Source organism: Pteropus medius, unplaced genomic scaffold, assembly GCF_902729225.1.
Source record: "Pteropus medius unplaced genomic scaffold, Ma_sr-lr_union100, whole genome shotgun sequence".
Lineage (NCBI taxonomy): Eukaryota > Metazoa > Chordata > Mammalia > Chiroptera > Pteropodidae > Pteropus > Pteropus medius.
This window is the reverse complement of record NW_024349505.1, coordinates 1,963,585-1,980,658: the sequence shown is the minus strand read 5'-3', so window position 1 is coordinate 1,980,658 and position 17,074 is coordinate 1,963,585. Positions and strand designations below refer to the sequence as shown.

The window sequence follows — 17,074 nt, the reverse complement described above, 5'->3', positions numbered from 1 at the left end:
GATAAATGTAACCCAAATGCAACCAATGTTCCACATTTAGCATGCAAAATTTAGGCAAATCACAACTCTAGAGGATTTTGTCCTCTATGACTCACTTACCTAGAAAGGGGATAATTTATTAAACTCATATTTGCTTCTATTAATATTTACCCTGAAATAAATCTTTAAATTTACATTATCAAATTTGCACAGCATGAAATTAAAAGAAGTAAATATGTCTTTTAAAATTCACCATCAATGAAAATTGTTGGAGTGTGTAGAATAGTTACCTTACGCATTTTCTTTTGCTTTCAATGCATTGAGCTAAATTAAAATTTAATTGTTTTACTTATATACAAATGACAAATATCTTTTGGATAAAAGACTTTTTACTAAGTAAAGCATAGAAAAATGAAAAAACTTTATCGTGCTACCAAGATTGCCATTTTCCTCCCTTTGGATGTTACCCGAGATGAATGCTTTCTATTCATCAAGTCATTTCTATTTACTGCCGTCTTGGGTACTCCTATTAATTCCATAAAATAAATACTGAATTATTTATGTATGGGACTATTTTTGATTAAATATTTGAAAAACTCTGTAAATCCTAAGGTCAGAAGAGATCAGGAATAAGTATTAATGTTTCTAATTGTGCATTAATGTTGCTTTTATCCCATGAACGTCTGCATTTTAAGCAGTGTGCTGTCATTTTACAGTAGGTGTCCATGCTAGCAGGACACATCCTTACCGTTTTACACAGTTAAAACTTTCGTGGCTCTGTGACCACAGTTTAATTAGATTGTGACTCAATGGTTAATAGGAATTTTCAGCAACCTGCTTTTGTCTGGTGAGTGGAATTTAGACATTGCTCTAATTAGTTGCTATATGAAGCATCAAAGTTTTAATTGGAAAAGTAGACCTCATAACATATATAACTTAATCTAATAAATGCTTGAAACAACTATTAATCAAGTTTTTATTTTTTCAAGTAAAGTCTATGCTTAGTAAGGATTCTTAGTAAAGTTGTTGATATCTATATCTTAATTTTCTCATCAATAAAATGAGGTTACCTATCCCCATAAGGATAAAATTAATATACATAGACCATACTGTATGGAACATACTAAGTGCTATACAGGCTTAAAAGATCCTATCGGTGCTACACCCAGATCTTCCTCACCTGATTAATACATCCATCCAGCAGCTGTCCCTTCTCCAGAGAATTTTCCTTATCTAGGAAATTATGCTTCCTGCCCTTACTGCACCTCATTTCCCCCAGCCAGCAACCAATAACCAACTGAAGCAGTGGAGGAGAGTACAAAAGACTGATTCTCTTTATCTTGCATTGAATTACTCACCAACTCTAGAGTGAAATTTGTGTTCCGTAGCCTCAAGTGGGGTTAGTCTTAAACTAATCTCTGGCATGGGACCACATTGTTGCTTAGATTTCTTTCTTCCTTACGCTATTCCATTTCCCTTAATTCTTTCTCCTAGGAACACTATCAATAAATCACATTCAAAATAATTCACTTCTTAGACTCTGATTCTAGACAACAAATGTTCACTGTTATTTCTGCTGTTAATATTAAGCTGTCTAATATTCTGATTTAGTGAGGGCAAACTTTTAGATTACTTTGGTCATGTCTATCAAATAGACTACATAATCTTCCAGTAATTCCCTACGTGTCTTTTCTTTAAGCTATATTCTTCATAATTTTGATAAGCACAGCAAAGGTCATATTCCCTGGCAAAACTCTAGGGCACAGATATTCTATGGTTGATTAAGGGCTGGAATCTGTGAGCTTTAACAATGAATAGTGGGAAGTCTAGAGTGAATGCTTTTTAATGAAAAATTCAAAGCCTTAGTTGAACTTGTGCCACTGACTATGTCACACTGTTGAGTACATGCTGGTGCCTGACCTGATGGAGTTTACAATTCAATAAAAAGAATTTTAAAATTCCTTAGCAAAGCAGGAAATTCAGGTTGGATTTTGAAAAGAGTTAGCAATGACCTTTATATCTAGACATAGGGTTCCTGGGATTTAAAAGAAAAAAATAGTCCCCTGAGTTTGAAGCATTCCACAGAAAAAGTAAAAATAGCTACTGTCACCCAATCGTTGTGATCACTTGAACTCTAGAATTTGGAATTCACTTACTCAGAGTCATTTGAGTTGTGGATCATGAGAGAATGCCAGTTTACTACTGTTTCTATTAATAATATTCTTTACCTTACATTTTTGTTTTGCTAAAGGTGTTTTGAATTATATGAACATAAAATTATATTTTGTCTTGGTGACAGACATATCAGTTTGAATTCTCTCTGCTGCTTCTGACTCTAGGTAACACACATAATGAAAATACATGTCTCAAAAACTTAAAAAAGTATTTTGTTTTGTTCAACAAAGATAACTAAAGTTTAAAGTAATAATACAGCTTGCCTTTGTATGAAGGTAATTTCATTTTTAAAACGTGACAAATGTTCTCTCTTGCATTCTTTACAACATCTTTAAAAACATCTTGATTCGATAGGCACTAACCAAGTGTCAGTTACACAGCTTTATTCTAGTGTTTTTCTCAGGATCTTTGCCTCAGGCTATGTTTTATAGGTAAAACGTTTTTGATACTTGTAGAAAATAAATCCAATTGTACAAGGTTCAAGGTGACTGCATTGTACCTAATATTGCACTATACTAGGTCATTTTTCTGACCCAATTGCTATCCTTATTGAGCAGTTCCTTCCTTCATATGGAACACTCTCATTTAAGTGAATTATGTAATCCTCAGCACAACCATAAAATATATACATTACTGTCCCATTATAGATACTGAAATTGAGGTTCAATAAGATTAGAATATAATGATTGAAACAGTATGATATAATGATAAAATATGGGCTTAGAGTGAGTCAGACAAATTTGAATTTTTCGTCTGACTCTTATTAGCTGCAATTTTCTACTGGTTCCTTCATCTATTTGAGCTTTAGATCTTTAATGTTGCAAATGATTATATTGATAATATTGTACTAGTTACATTGTACTAACTTTACATTATATCTCATTTAATCTACAACTTCCTACATTAATTGAATTTTACAGATAAGAAGACTAAGGCTTTAGCAAAATTAAATAGCTTGCCCAAAGTTGCACAGTTGGTAGATCAGCAGTCATCCCTGAAACTCTGGTCTTTCTGATTCCTTGGTCTCATTCACTCACAATGCTGCTTTCTAATTAGTGTGTGTGTGTGTGTGTGTGTGTGTTGCAAGGTTGCCGGGGAGGGAAACTAAGTGGGAAAATGTGTAAAGTGTGTAACATATAAAATTCAAGTTAGTTCCTTTCCCAGCCCTACGTTACAGCTCCATAACACCCTCAACAATACTTTGTACATAATAAGTTATCACTGTTTACTAACTTGTTGATATTCCCAGTTGTTTTATCTCAGTCCCCATCCTAAATCTAGAAGCCATTTAATAACCTGAACTGCCAAATCAGCTTCCTCAATAAAGTGTCAATGAAGATGTTCAAGCAAAGATGAAATGACTGACCATCTATGGAGGCTGTTAACCTCAGAGTTTATACCACCTTAAAATTTAATGTCCCTTCAACCTCCATTCAATTCACCTGGTAGAATAAATCATGAAAATACTTCACAATAACTTTGTAAACCTGACTCTTTCTCTGTTTATTGACAGTACATTAGAGATTCTTAAAACTGCCTACATTATTTCTCGGCATCTCTATTTAGCCCAACTTCAAACATCATTTTTGACTCATATTCTCAAGCCCAAAACAAGTCCAAGATCCCAGAAAATTTGTAAAGTTTAAAAAGTAAAAAAAAAAAAATTACTTATTCTTAAAAAATACATATATAGGTATTTTTTATCCTAACAATTCAGTTATCCATCTAATATTTATTTAGCAACTACACACCAGGCACCTGTTGGGTTCTAAGGATATAGTGATAAAGAAAGCAGATTTGTCTCTGTCCTGAGTACTTGATGTGCCAAATAGTGACATTTTCTATCACAATGAAGGTATACATCAGCAATGTAAAAATATATTTTCTACTAATTTCAGGTTGTATCCCATTATACTCAGTAGTAATGGATAATTAGTAGGAAAATTCTCTACAATTTCCTTCATGATACCATTAATTCTCAAACTCAAAATGATATCATCAGCTACAAATGTTCTAAAAACAAAATAATTATAGCAGAAAATTTTAAAGCCATATTGTTTCTGCCAGTAATTTACTAAGTTCCCCTATTCAAGTAACTTCACATCAATTAATTCATCAAAAAGGAGGGAGAGAAGTCATAACAAATGATGAAATTGTGAAAATGAATATGATTATAAGGCAATTAGTAAATATTAAAATGCATATGAGATAGTCTTCTCACATATAAGCAGTGTCCAGTAAAATTAATGCAAAATATATAAATTATAAATATAAATTTTAACTTTTTAAAATCAAATTAAAAGTTGTATTTTTATAATAAAGAACAAGTTATGGTTATTTGATGCATACAACATTCAATCTCACATTGACAGGAATAACCAGAAAAAGGAGAGGACTGGGGATTTTGGCAAAAACGGCCTATTAACTGAAATTTTTACCATAAATCACAAAATTGACCATATCATAAAAAAAAAAGAAGCTTCTAATTTTTAGATCTTCCTTTCTATAGCTGATAAAGGTAAAGAAAATAAGCTCCCCAGGAAAGTTGCATTATAAATTGGGTCAGTAAACAACTGAGATGCTATATCCATTGTGTTCTCTCCAAATTCTTTGACCCAAAGCTTCTGATATGTATACATATTTTTAGGAAGAAGAATGATTATTTTCTAACTTGTAGTTATATTAAACAATGTTGAAATGAATCACAGATAATTACTCATTGTTTTCAAGGACTTCAGAGAGTCCAGTGTGCTCTTTCATTTACTTCTCTGACACTTTTCTCATTAATGGCACTTTAGTTATGAGAAATGAGCATCACTGCTCATATGGGTACTCCTGTTTTGATATCCTGCAGATGTGGTAATATATCATTTAAGTAATCATCTTTTTGTCAGAGGAGCAAAGAGGAGATAGTCTGTTTTGTGATACTGAATCAATTACAGCAATTGTGTTTAAAATCTGCAATTCATAAAGCCATAAAACCTGGACATTCAATTACGACAATAGACAGAACCAACCTATCAACTTTTCTACTACCAAAATTTAGAAATGATGAGTAAAGAAAATTTCAAGATATAGCTAAGCTCGCAAGAAAGAAAAGGAAATCTCCCGAAATCAGAAACAAATAAGAACTAAAATCCAGGGCTAAAATCTGGGACTAATAGTGTTATTCCTGAGGAGATATTGGCAACAAGGTGGATTGTTTATAGGTCCTGAAAATAGACCTTAAAATCTAGGACGTTGAGGATGAATGTTCATGCTGAGGTCTGCCCAAAAGGGGAAGGTAGAATAGCAATGTCTGCTCCAAGCCAGACCCACAATGGACTATGCCCTGGGTGAGCTAGAATGACTCTCACTGACAGGAAAACATAAAAAAATCTTTCATGTAAAATCAAAACTTCAAGCCAACACAGCACACAGTCTTATAGGCCAAATGTATATTACCATGTATTATCAAAAATGTGCTACTGAAATTTACATAAAAAATGATCTCAAGTAGAAAGACAATGTAGTAAATATATACAGTGGAATATTACTCGGCCATAAAAAAGAATGAAATCTTACCATTTGCAACAACATGGATGGACGTGGAAGATATTATGCTAAATGAAATCAGTCAGACAAAGAAAGGCAAATACCATATGATTTCACTCATATGTAGAATTTAAAAAACAAAATAAATGAACAAACAAAATAGGAAAAGACTTATAGACACAGAGAACAAACTGATGGTTGCCAGATGGGGGCTAGATGAAAAGGTGAAGCGATTAGGAAGTACAAACTGGTAGATACAAAGTAGCCACAGGGATATAAAGTACAGCAAAGAGGATATAGTCAATAATATTGTAATAATTATATATGGTGCCAGGTGGGTACTAGACTCATTGGAGGGATCACTTTTAAGTTATATAAATGTCTAACCACTATGCTATATACCTGATACTGTTAAAATATTGTCTATTGTAATTGAAAAATAAAACAAAATAAAATAAAACAAAATATAAAATATAATAAAATAATAAAATAAAATAAAACAAATAAAATAGATCTCAAGTAGATAGATATACCCCAAGTGGGGCTCTTGGTAGAAGCCAATGCAAAACATCCTTAAGGGAGACTTACAATCTAGGATGCACAAGATATCTCAAAAAGGAGCCATTGTCTGCTGAAATAAAGAGTACTCACTGAAGAATTGTATCAGGAACTTCTAAAACATTTTTATTATCTTAACTAAACATACTATTAAAAGAGACTTTTAGAAAAATGAGAAAATCACAATTGGCCTACTAGTCTCCATATGCTTCTGAAATGAGTAATAATATTAAAATTTTAATACCTAACAAATCAGCTTGTATTAAATTATTTTTAAGGGCCAAGCACAATTGGTATGAAACAAAGTGGTATATGAACTTAAGACTATAATACCAAAGCTGACTATGTTTTACTACCTTCCTGAATTATTTTATAATCCTCAATCTACCATTATACCAAAAATATGATTAATGCTTGTTTTTTTATACTAGTAAAGAAAAGTTTGAAAGGCATATTAAATGAACACTAATAAAAATGAAAAAGCATATTATAGAAAATAAACAGCAATCTTAAAAGATATTTAGCCCAGTTCCATATTTTAATTTTTGGCACAGGCAGAAAATTCAATCCAAATTCAGGCTGTCAGCTTCTTTATCTTGTAGCATTTCTACTTTTTACCTTCTTGGAATTATGAAATGCTTTCCTATGTAAAACTGAAAATGTTTTAAAAACAAAATAAGCATTTTTGAATCCCCAAGTACTCATTTACCTGTAAAATTTGAAAAAATGTCAATTTTGTGTAGATACCTTTTTCCTATTCTAAAAATATGTTGCAAAACACTGACTCAACAAACACTATCAGTATAACAGAAGTAGTATTTCAATGAATGACGTTTTAACTTAATTGTGCTGCTCTCTTTTCCCCAAAATTTCAAGTAATACAAACCAAAAATTGCTACATAAGTAAAATTTAATCTAAAACAAACTGCAAAAATATCTAAATATCTGTGAGTGATGTGTGAATGACAAATGAAACTCTTATTATAAGAATCAGAAGAATTCATGGTGTTAAGTGTGAGAAGTCCTTAAATTCAGTCTAGTCGAGCAGTATGAGAACAGAATGAAGTATTTCAATTATATTCTATGGGCTTTCTTTGAGTAAAGCCACATGGATACTATTAATTAATTCTTAACAAAATATCAAGTAGACTAAAGACTGCTAAGAGAGTAACTATAGCTATATAAAAAAGTTTACTTCAAAAAACATTTGTTAAAATATTTGAAAGTTTTTGATATTGTAATTATGTACTATAATTATAAGCTTATGTAATATACATTTTGAAATTTTCAATTATCTGCTAACACTATAATATATGCTTCAGAAGTAATATTGACTAAATATTGCTTACATTCAACTTTCTACTCATCACAAAATTTTCTGTGGAAAACAGATTGAATAATATTTAAGCATTTATAATTCTTTCAGTGTTATTTTAGATCATCTTTACTGTTTCTTATATTTAAGTGAAAGGCATAGAAGAAGCCCTTAACCTAATAATTTTGAAGAGGAGGAGATAACAAAAACATAACATTTTATATGTTATAAATACTTATTATGTGTTATATTTCCTAATTATTTTATCTTATTTGAAAACTTATGAAGTAGGTAATATTTTTCTCATTTTTTGAATGAGAAAACAAAACCTTAAAAAGTTAAATACTTGCTCAATTTAAACCATGTCTAAGGAGATTTTTATACAGAAGAAATACCATTTTTAACAGTCATCAGTTGGTTGTATGATACACCTACCTACATCTGATACTCCTGAGAAGATGTTTCTGATACTTCTCAGGAGATAATGTAAAGCATCACCTCTCTTATACACATATTCATGAACATTAATGGTTTACCTTTACTGGATACATTATGTTGGTTATAAATCAATTAAGATAAAAAACTTAAATAGTAATAAATTGAGAGGGGCTTCTATTCAAAGTTAATTGATCCATACATAAAGTTTTGAAGTTAGTTACATTGACTTTCAATATGGATAGATAATTTTCAAGTCTCTGCTTAAGTATCCAGAAAGGCTAATTAAATTCCAGGCTTCTCATTGGAATCTTGGCAGGGCCAAAGGGACAAATGTGTTTTTAACCACCCATGATAGGTAGGTAGGTGGACAAGAAGTGAAGGAAGGAAAGGAAAGGAAACGGAAGGGAAGGGAAGAGAGGGGAAGGGAAAAGAAAGAAAGGGGGAAGAGAAGGAGAAAGGAAGAGAGACAGAGAAACAAAAAGAGAGAGAGAGAGAGAGGGAAGGAGGAAGGGAGTTGTGAGAGAGAGAGAGAGAATGGCATAAAACAGGGTTTCCCAAGACTCGCTGTAGATTGCAATCAAATGTTGAGCTATGTGAAAACTCAAGTATAGTAAATCTTCACTTAATGTTATGAGTAGATTATTGGAAACTACAACAGTAAGTGAAACAATGTACACCAAAACTAATTTTACTATAGGCAAATTGATATAAACAAGAGTTAAGTTCCTATGCATCTCATCAACATTATTTTTAAAACGACATTATTCAAGGACCTACTGTAGCTAGTGTAACTGAACAAATAATTCTGGGGGAAGAGGGCCTTGAAATCTGTTCTTTCAACCATAACATAAGTAATTATAACGCCTATTGATATTTGAATGCTGTTGGCCTACACACGGTGTCTTCTGTTAACTCAACGGCAATCTGGTTTTGATCTCCACTCATCTGTTGAAATTGCCATTCAGTGATATCTCAAATGCCAAGTTTTAATGTTCCAGCTATTCTATGGCTGAACTTTTAATGTTTATTTATTTTTTTATTAAATTTATTGGAGTGACATTGGTTAATAAAATTATATAGGTTGCAAGTGTACAGTTTAATAATACATCATCTGTATATTTCATTGTGTGTTCACCACCTAAATTTAAAGCTCCATCTGCATATTTGACTCCCTTTACCTATATCTATCTCTTTCCTCCTCCCTTTCCCTCTGGTAACTACTAAACTACTCTCTGTGACTATGAGTTTTTATTTGTCTTGTTTGTTGCTTTCAGTTGCCTATCCCATGTATGAGTGAAATCATATGTTCTCAACTTTTATTGTTCGACTTATTTTGCTTTGCATGATAATCTCAAGATCCATCCATGTTGTTGCAAATGGCCTTAATTCAACTTTTCTTATGGCTGATTAATATTCCATTGTGTGTATATACCATATCTTCTCTATCCAATCACCTATCAAAGGACACTTCGGTTGTTTCCATATCTTGGACACCTTGAATAATGTTGCAATAAACATCAGGGTGCATATATCTTCACAGAGAAATTCTTTTAAATTTTTTGGTAGATACCCAGAAGAGGGATTGTTGGGTCATATGATGATTCTAGTCTTAATTTTTTGAGAAACCTCCATTTTTTTTTCTATAGTGGCTGCACCAATTACATTGCTCTGGCAGTGTATGAGAGTTCCTTTTTTGACTACAACCTTTCCAACACTTGTTATCACTTGTCTTTTGATGATAGCCATTCTAACAGGTGTGAGGTGGTATCTCATTGTGGTTTTGATATGCATTTCTCTAATAGCTAGTGAGGTTGAGCATTTTTCCGTATGGCTGGCCATTTGTATGTCTTCTTAGGAGAAGTGTCTGTTCAGGACCTCTGCCCATTTTTTAATTCAATTGTTTGTTTTTTTGTTGTTGAGTTGTATGAGTTCTTTATATATTTTGAATATTTACCCCTTGTGAGAGGTATTGTTTGCCAATATCTTTTCCCATTCAGTTGATTGCCTCTTTGTTTTGATGATGGTTTCTTTTGCTACGCAGAAACTTTTTAGTTTAATATAGTTCAATTCATTTATTTTTGCTTTTGCTTTCCTTGTCTTTGAGGTCAAATTCATAAAATCCTCTCTAAATTTAAGGTCCATGACTTTAATACCTGTTTTCTTCTATGTAGTTTATTGTTTCAGGTCTTATATTTAAGTCTTTGATCCATTTTGAGTTAATTTGGGTGTATAATGACAGATAGTGGTTTAGTTTCATTTTTTTTATGCGGCTTTCCAATTTTCCTAGCACCATTTTTTGAAGAGGCTTTCTTTTCTCCATCGTATGTTTTTGGTTCGTTTGTTGAAAGTTACTTGCCCATATATATGTGAATTTCTTTCTGGACTCCCAATTCTGTTCCATTGATCTTTGTGTCTGTTTTTCTGCCAATACCATGCTGTTTTGATTATTGTCACTTTCTAATATAATTTGAAGTCAGGCAGAGTGATGCCTCTGGCCTTGTCCTTTATTTCTCAGGATTGCTTTAGCTATTCGGGGTCTTTTGTACAAATCTGGTGAATTTTGGTTCCATTTCTTTAAAAAATGTCATTGATATTTTGACAAGGATTGCATTAAATCTGTATAATGCTTTAGGTAGTAAGATTATTTTAACTATGCTGATTCTTTCAATCCATGAACACAGAATATCTTTTCATTTCTTTGTGTCTTCTTCAATTTCTTTTAATATTGTCTTATAGTTTTCTGTGTATGTTGGTCCTTAACATGCTTTGTTAAGTTTATTTGTAGGTATTTTACTCTTTTTATTGCAATTGCAAAAGGAATTTTTATTTTTTTCTGAAATTTCATTGTTAGTATATAAGAATGCAATAGATTTTTGTACATTGATTTTGTATCCTGCAAATTTCCTGTATTTGTTTAGTTTCTAAGTGCCAAATGTTAATCCTAAATGAATTTTTTATTTATCTTATTGGTTTTTTTAGCCTTATTTGGTGTCATTTAACTTCTTGAAATTAAGCCATGATGCCTATGACACTGCATTTTCTTTATTCCATTTGAATCTTTCCAACAGTTCCTTCTCTCTTACCCTTTGAACATTTTCTTACCTTTATTTAGATATTTGTTCTTCCCAGAGAACTTTCTCCTCACCATATCTACTCTCCCTAGTTAATCTCGTCTACTTACATGGATTCAGTTATACCAATATACTGACTTCCAAATTTAAACCTCACAATGAATTTCCTTTCCTGGACTTCAAACATATTTTTTCCAACTACTGGAGCTCCTTATCTAGATTTGCTTCACACATCTCAAACTCAAAATGCCCTGAAAGTAAACCAATTATCTTTCTCGTAAACCAGTATGCCTTTGTCTGCCTTTCTTTCTTTATCTTTTCTTTCTTTATCTTTTTTCTTTTTCTCTTTCTTTCTTTCTTTCTTTTCTTTCTTCCTTATTTAAATCCAACCTTTGCAAAATCATCAGAATAACCTATTAATGTATATATTGATGTTGATCCTTTGCTGAAAAATGTTCAATAGTGACATGCTGAGTATAGAATAGAGCACATCTACTTAATATAGCATGCATACCATGTCAATCTGTGTTTAGTAATTTGGATTTATCTCTAATCTCTCCAACCTCTTCTCTGACTGTTCACTTCCTTGTACTCTTTACTTCAATAATACAAAACTGTGATGATCCATTCATACTTTCCAACTGTTTGTCTGAATAACCATCTCATTTGTCTCCTGAGACTGGAATACTTTCAGCACCCCATACACTCTTCACCTGGCTAACTCAAACTAATCTTTTAAGATTCCAAATTTATAATACTAACATAGATTTCTCTATCGGCCTCCATATTCAAACATACAACTGCTTCTCAATTTCTCTAATTGAATGCTAGCTAATATGAGAAATTTAATTTGTCAAAATTAAATTCCTGATTTTACTCCCCCCATATCTCTAAAGAACTGCTCTTTCTGTATTCTTCCCATTTCAATAAAGGGAAATACATTCTTCTAGTTGCTCAGTTACTCAGGCCCAAAACCACACCACCTGACTCTCTTTTTCTCACATTCCATAATCAATCCATCAATTTTTGTCAACTCTACATTTTTACTAGACCCAATCATTTCTCACCACATCACCATTACTATCACTACCACTACCATTCTAAAGAAAATCATTTATATCTTTCATGGTCATTTTGAAAATAGCCTTTTAGTCTAGTGGTCATTATTCCTCCTGCTTCCCCTGCTTTATCCTCACACTGTCTCTTCTCTACTCAGTGGCCAGAGAGAGCTTTGCACATATAAATTCGCATGTTCTTTTCACTCCTATTACTCTTTAGTTCTCTTAACATGATTTAGTTTTCTTAACAGCACTTATCACCACTTGATATATGCTTCTTTTTCGCATTCTTAGTTTCTTCCCACCATTATGAAATCTCCATGAGAACACAGACTTGTCTGTTTTTTCACTGAGAACAATGCTAGTCTATCATGACCTTCAACCAATTTTTGTTAACAAATGAATGAATGAATGTAGCTAAGGTGTCTCTTAACTCAAGAAGTTTATGCTGATGGATATGATTGCTTAAGTATCTCTCTTCCGTGCCTTCTTTACAATAAAATATATATCTCCATTTCTTTATTCCACACTGTTTCATAGATTTGGATAAATCTCTATGATTAGACTAATTTTTGAGAATGGGAAGCTGTCTCTCTTATCTTTTTAATTTCAGTGCTATCATAGTGCCAATCATTTAATGCACCTTCAACTCATTGGAATTGAATTAATGAATGAATTCATGGTGAATAGATAAAGGTTAAGTATCCTTAATAAATATTTCAGATTTTCCTGTAATTTTAAAACAGTCCTTTGAATATAAAATACTAAATGATATAGATAACTGTATAAAATACATATGGCCTTGCAATATATCTAATACTTAGTAGAGGCTTTGTTGGTTGAGCTTTAACTGTTATTAAAATAATCTGTCTTTCAACAATTGGATTTTGTGTATTTTCAGAGATCATCTATAGCTGGGTATTTAACGAGTTCCCTTCCTTCGTGGCAGAAGACAGCCGGCGGTTCATTTCCCAGGAGACAGGCAATCTCTATATTTCGAAAGTCCAAACATCAGATGTTGGCAGCTATATTTGTCTAGTGAAAAACACAGTGACGAATGCCCGAGTACTTAGTCCTCCAACACCACTCACTCTCCGTAATGATGGTAAGTTGCATGGGCTGGATTGAAATAGTCAGCCACCTTAAATGAAAAACAAAGATGTATTAGTGTTTTTCTAAGCACTTAAACCTAGCACAAATGAAATAAAAAGGCATTTGCCTTATTTAGAAATTCTATATTTTTAGTTTGAGATTATGCATATCTTAGAATAAAAATTTTGACATAGGAAATTGATGATCTGTGGATGAGACATATTAACCATAATGTCCCTCTAAAGCCAAAAAGGGAGAGAGAATGTGAAAAAAAATGAACTTCAGTAAAGACTCTGCAGTTCTTTTATTTGCTCTTTAGGTCCTCTATATAGCACATGTACATGAATTGCAAGCATTTTATAGGTTCATTTTTCATTACATTTTTATTTTAGCTCCCTTCAAATTGAATGTTCAGCTTTTATACTTCATGGTATAATTATAATTGTTATTATTACTTTTCCTATAATAGAAGCAGTCAGAACTTTAACTTTTAAGTTCAATTCAGGCAGAAATGATGATTCTATAATTATAGATATTGCCATCTAGCTAAAGTATCTTCAAATTTAAACACCTCATTTCTAGTTATAGACATTTACAGTTAAGCATTGCATTATGGAAGTCAAGTGCTATATTACAGTTGATATATGATATGTGGCTTGCTCTGTCACACAATAAAAATCTATAAAGACATTATTAGGAAGTGAGCTTGAGAACCCCGATTGATTGTGAAGTTTTAATAAATGGTATATTTCAACACTACTTTTTTATATGCTTAGTTTTAGAATATATGCTGCTGGATGTTTAACCAGAGTTATATCACAACATTTTTGCTTACTACTTATTTTCTCATCATATATTTAGACTTCAGAGTAAATATAACTATACACAATAGTAATTATCCAATCAAATAGAGAGTATAAATGCAATATCTATTTTAGAGATGAGGTAGCCAATATGTGAGAGATGAAGGGACCTACCAAAGGTCACAGAGCTAAGTAATGGCATGGAGGAATAGATGGGAAACAAAAATAGAAATTTGGAGATCAATTTAGAGTCTATTAAAACTAACCAGACAAGAAGTTATAAGGAACAGAATAAAAGCAGTGGTAATAGCATTGGAGGGTAGGAAATATGCCTGAAATATTATGGAGGTAGAACTACCAGAATATAATAATTAATTAAATACAGGGCTCTGGAGCAGGCAGAACCTTTGGCATAGTTAAATGAATAGGTGATGATTTATGGATCATGATCACTAACTACAAATGGGACTTCGGCATTGACACCCGATCCTACTAAATATCTGTGGATTTAATCTGTAACTCCTAAGAGTTTTTGGAAGCCTCTTTGTTTCCTTAAACTGGATTATTCCTACAACACCCCTTCACAAAAATTGCATAAGTATTAAATTAATCTTCCTACTGGTAAAATTCAAATCTATGTCACCATTCACAGCTTTCTTCTCTCATCCTATTTCAATAGAGATAATACACTGTTTTTCCTATTAGGACCATCCCTTTATCCTTGACTGTTGATTTCATTCTCTCTGGCCTTCTCAGAACATTACACTATTAGTCATTTTTTATATAGCCGGTAATATGTCACTAAACTAATAAATTATTTTTAGTCATTATTCTAATTGAGTTTACTGGAGCAGTTAAAATTGTTGACTTTTTGTTTTACAAACAACTATGTTTTCAACGAATCATCATTTAAGCAGTACTGTATGAAAGACTCAGTAAAACAATACAAATAAGTAAAATGAAACTTATTTTAAAGTTAACATTTAAATTGAAAAGAAACAGGTAGAATACATCTGCTACATTTCAATTACATCTTTCAATGACAGTCTTAAGATTTTGAGAGAGAAGTTAGAAAATTCGCATTTCTTCTTTCTGTGAGTTATCTAAACTTGTTGCTTTCTTGGTGGTTATTTGTCTACTAATGTTTATATTTTTATCATATCCATATTAAATGAATGTAGTGGTTTATAAATGCTAATGTGATCAAAAAACCACATATCCCTCTCCCATCAAGTCCCACTTCATAAAGCCAACTCTCGATTTCTCCTTTTTTTCTTCATGAAGTTCCATACAATGATGGAAAATATCTATGCTTCTTGTTTAATCTAGTTAAATGAAATCATTAATGTGGTTAAGAAAGCCAATGAAAAGAGGTGAAGAGAAATGAGCTTAGGATCAAGCCTTGTGTAATCCAAAATGCATTAGAAGGGTAAAGAATGAAAATCATACAAAAGATAATAATAAGAAGTCAGAGATAATAGGAGAAAAAAGAAAAACAGTAATATAGTGACAAGGAAGCTAAGGGAAATGAGTGTCTCAACAAGGAGAAATGGACATTTAGCTCAAGATGGTGGACTGCATGCATGTATTTGTTGCCTGTCACCCTTGTGAGACCCTACAAGAAGAAATTTATACCATCAGTGAGAATGCTGGAGTAGAGGAAGTATTTAAGTAACAAATGAGACATTTTGGTATACTATTTCTGGACAAATAAGGAAGGATGTGAGTTAAAGGATTAAACAGGTAGAAAAACTAAAACCTAGGATAAAGTTTAAAGAGTCCAAAGAAGTTAAAAGGGCTAAAGACCATGTGCCCAAGTGGAATCCTAAAGAAGCTCTGAAATCAAAGCTAGCTAAAGGTGGACATAAAAAATGAGACTAAACAAAGGGGGATTGAAGGTATGTATGTTGACCATCTATTTCAGTGAAATATTGGAATTCCTTCTCTCACCTATTCCTACATGCAAAAAGACCAAAGGGCTTGTTTCTTAACAATAAGAATAAACTTTCATGGAGAGCTAAAGTCTTGATGTGAATGGTGGCACACAATGCAGAAACTTCTCATTCTGGCATGTGGGTGTCCATGGCCTGACAACCAGTTCCTTGCTTTCACATCAAAGCAGAGCTGACTGTCAACACTCCTTACTCAGCCACCCTCTCACCCTATCTCAGAAGGAAACCAGACAGGGGAACCCACAACTACCTCCAAGCTTCTGAGTCTTAACATATATGCAATTCTAAGTTAATAGTTTCTATTAAAAAATTACAGAGTTTATTGAATGGTTACAGAATTTATACCAGGATAATGTGTGAAAAAAAAACAGGAAACTCAATATTATTCCAAGAAAGGCATAGATTAAGCTGGGTCATTTTTTAAATCAAAAACTTTCCTATCATTATTTGATCTCTCTTCAAAAATAATAATTGAAAAGTATGTTCATAAGAGAGACACATTCATGAATATTTCCCAAGTAGGTGGCATACATGAAACAGTTAGTCTGAAAGTAAAAACCAAATATGATTGTGGATGAATCCATTTATTGCACCACAATCAGCTGAAATTCCTGTTGGATTTTACACACCTCTAAATGCAGAAGCAGACATTAGAATGGACCTTACTGCAAACTTGGCAAACACCTCAGCAGGGGATTGAATATAAAAATTACATTTAATCTATTGTGACCATAGAGTTAGATATAAAAATCATTTCAAGAACATTGAGGTTTTACACTTATCTGAAAAAAAAGGTAGACCACTCCAAAAATAATAGAAGCTATATACATAGGCAAATTATTTTCTCTCAAGTACAGATAACATTTTACTTTAAAAATATTATAGAATGTATTGTCTTAGCTTGGATTCTCCTAAAACATAGTTGGAAACAAAATTTGCTTATAGGTAGTTTATTTGAATTTTTTCCCAGAAAGCAGGAATGTGGGATGGAGTGGGGCTGAGGAGTAAAACAGTGAAAAGGTGGGAAGCATTATGGAGATGACCACTTCTACAGGCATCTGGGGCTTGATCTCAAAGGACTAGAGCCTTATAAAATGCA

The 17,074-nt window shown here is 32.3% G+C and overlaps 1 protein-coding gene across 1 annotated transcript in view; it reads left to right on the top strand.

The window, feature by feature from the left end:
• The window catches only part of CNTN5 (contactin 5), a 1,114,755-nt gene that overhangs the window by 764,974 nt on the left and 332,707 nt on the right, over positions 1-17,074 (top strand). Inside the window, exon 8 of the mRNA XM_039881982.1 lies at positions 13,030-13,233. Within this exon, the coding sequence (XP_039737916.1) occupies positions 13,030-13,233 (204 nt within the window). The remainder of the gene's footprint in view (positions 1-13,029; positions 13,234-17,074) is intronic.